The sequence below is a fragment of the Rhagoletis pomonella genome, unplaced genomic scaffold (genome assembly GCF_013731165.1).
Source record: "Rhagoletis pomonella isolate Grant_MI unplaced genomic scaffold, Rhpom_1.0 Rhpom_scaffold_02543, whole genome shotgun sequence".
Taxonomy (NCBI): domain Eukaryota; kingdom Metazoa; phylum Arthropoda; class Insecta; order Diptera; family Tephritidae; genus Rhagoletis; species Rhagoletis pomonella.
This window is the reverse complement of record NW_023461097.1, coordinates 2,839-5,807: the sequence shown is the minus strand read 5'-3', so window position 1 is coordinate 5,807 and position 2,969 is coordinate 2,839. Positions and strand designations below refer to the sequence as shown.

The 2,969-nt window shown below is 34.8% G+C and overlaps 1 protein-coding gene across 1 annotated transcript; it reads left to right on the top strand.

The window, feature by feature from the left end:
* The first annotated feature begins 825 nt into the window (after positions 1 to 825).
* LOC118753499 (triosephosphate isomerase-like) lies at positions 826 to 2,062 on the top strand. Its single transcript, XM_036488380.1, has 3 exons — positions 826 to 905; positions 970 to 1,566; positions 1,636 to 2,062. The coding sequence occupies exons 1-3, from the start codon at positions 843 to 845 to the stop codon at positions 1,840 to 1,842; spliced, it is 867 nt and encodes a 288-aa protein (XP_036344273.1). The 5' UTR covers positions 826 to 842; the 3' UTR covers positions 1,843 to 2,062.
* The last annotated feature ends 907 nt before the right edge of the window (positions 2,063 to 2,969 follow it).

Here is a 2,969-nt window from a genome sequence, read left to right as displayed (position 1 = left end):
TTTACGGCCCATGGGTCCTAAAGCAAATTCCTTTTGCTGTTAAATGGACAAAGACAATATGTATTAAATAACACATCGAAATGTGTAATTTCAGTGTCTGAATTACATCAGAATCATCGTATCCGATATATAAAACTACATTGTGACATAATGAGATGACATGAGGACACTAAAAAAATTTTAAGATATGTTCACTAAAATTGTATTAATATTAAAATAATGATTTGGCAAGTTGTTATCGAATTTAATGTAAAATTTAAACGTTTTTAAGACAAGATATTGATTATTTTTAAAAGGTATATATTAATACAACTATTTCCTTATAATCCCAAATTTAGGATATAAAATCTCCCACACCAAAAAACCTACAATTGGGTAACGCCGCTTCGATTTTTTTACAATTGAGCAATTGTCAAAAATCTGCTTTTTAATCAAAAAGTTGTTTATTGAAACTACCTTCTTTTTTGTATCATGATTTAAATGACTAAAAAAAGTTATTGATAGATATTTTCCAGATTTTGTAGATTTTTCCCAAGTGAATGGTAAATGGTATTTTTTTCGTCAGTGGCAAACCTATCTGGCACCTTGTCGTTCTGTAAGTTCTCAAACAAAACTCAATCTATTCGACTTTTCAGATGAAAAATTGCCGTTTTGGATCTTTGATTTGATTTGATAATTTTTTAATCATTTCTTTGTACCTAAACAAGCGTCAGCAGTGACATCCGTGATTTCTCATCGGCAATTACTGACAGAGTTGCATTAAAAAATCGGTTTGGGACCGTACTAACACAAATCGGTTGGGGACTTTTTTCGTTTTAAGACGAAGTACAGCGTAAAAGGAAATGGTGATGACAGTAGCCGAAAGGGTCATTGCAAGGTTATTTCTTCGCACTTCTTCTAGCAAAGTGGGTAAAATTTAGTTGCTCCAATTACCGGCTTAGAAACCTTTTTATTAATTTACAACTTTAGTTAATTGCTTTGCAGATATCCCGTTCATTCAGTAGCTGCGATAAGAGTAACAAAAACGAGATGTCTCGTAAATTTTGTGTGGGTGGTAATTGGAAGATGAACGGCAACCAACAATCCATTGCCGAATTGTGCAAAATACTGACTGAAGGACCTTTGGATCCCAATACTGAGGTTTATGTAGGTGTACCAGCCCCTTATCTCATATACGTGCGCAGCTTGCTGCCCTCTTCCATCAATGTAGCTGCACAAAATTGTTACAAAGTGGAGAAAGGTGCCTTCACCGGTGAAATCTCTCCAGCGATTATCAAAGACACTGGTGCCGGCTGGGTTATTTTGGGCCATTCGGAACGTCGTCAAATCTTTAAGGAAAGCGATGAGCTCATTGCTGAGAAAGTGGAACATGCGTTGGCCTCTGGCTTGAAAGTAGTTGCATGCATTGGCGAGACACTGGAAGAACGCGAATCCGGAAAAACGCAAGAAGTAGTTGCTAGACAAATGAGTGCAATAGCTCAGAAGGTTAAAGATTGGAGTAATGTCGTTATTGCATATGAGCCAGTATGGGCTATTGGCACTGGCAAAACTGCCACGCCAGAACAAGTAAGTTGCAATGTCAATGTAATGCATAATCTGATTGTATAACACATTTACTTTTTTCTTACACTTTAGGCGCAAGAAGTGCATGCCTATTTGCGTCAATGGTTGGCTGAAAATATCTCAAAGGAAGTGTCAAACACACTACGGATCGAATATGGGGGTTCAGTGACTGGTGCCAACGCAAAAGATTTAGCCAAACAGCCTGACATCGATGGTTTTCTTGTGGGCGGTGCATCCCTGAAACCTGAGTTCGTGCAAATCGTCAATGCTAGACAGTAAACAGATGAAAGTTTCTGTTGAAAAGCACAACTGCCCTTTTAGAAAAAAGGCCTATGGCATCCGATTCAGGTTATACTTATTATACAAATATGGATTATGTTAGTGTTTTTGCTTAGCTTACCTTCATACATACATATGTAGCTAATCAGTGGATGTTGAATCATTGTTACGAGTACACCTATTCGCATTTTATTATGCGTTGAAATTAGCGTGAAGAAAATCCAAATTACAAAGTAAAAAGATGTACAACTTAAGCAATTTAAATAACTTTATTTTCATCAAAAGAAAAAATGGATCATGTTATCTATACACATCATACTCAAATTTATTAAAATAAATGTTGTTTAAATCTTTAAATTAACTAAAATTCTTAGTTACTACCAATTGTATATATTTATAGGATTTGCATACATTCATATGTACTCGAACGACAATAACTGCATTTTTACCAAAAACTATATTTGCGTTTTAAACTCATTTCAAGGCAGTGAATTCTACTTTGCACAAGAAGAAAGTTCTTTTTGCTACTTTTTAGAATCCTTCTTCGGAAACTTCAAATTCGCCAATCGGAATTTAAATTCAAATTGCAACTATTTTAATTTTAGTTGAAAGTGCCATCGAACCGATCAAGTCTTGCCGTTGGGATGTGATTTAATTATTTTAATTAATTTAGATCTTTGGCATGAGTGATAACAGTGTGTAGACGGGCTGATGTAATAAATAAACACTAATGGCCAGTTTTTTAGTGCACGGCTGTGGTTTAAAGTTAGTTTAAACGCTGATTTAAACTAAATTAGACAATTAAATGTCAGTCAGCGGCCCAAGATAAACGTTGGGGCATAAATTTGAAAGGTTGACTTCAGTATAATGTACCATGCTTGCGAATGCTCTAGCCTATTTATTGTGTCATATGTTAAAACCAGAGACCGAAAGTAATTATTCTATTATTTACGATAAAAATCGTCGCCTTGTCTTAAGATAAATTTTTTTCGTCTTTGTATAATAATTATTTACGAGAAATATCTTTTTTCGTCTCACGGGACGATTATTTCAGGACGAATATTATTTACGTCTTCTCATAATATTTATATGGGATTTTTATTTTTTTCGTGTCTCGGGACGTTTAT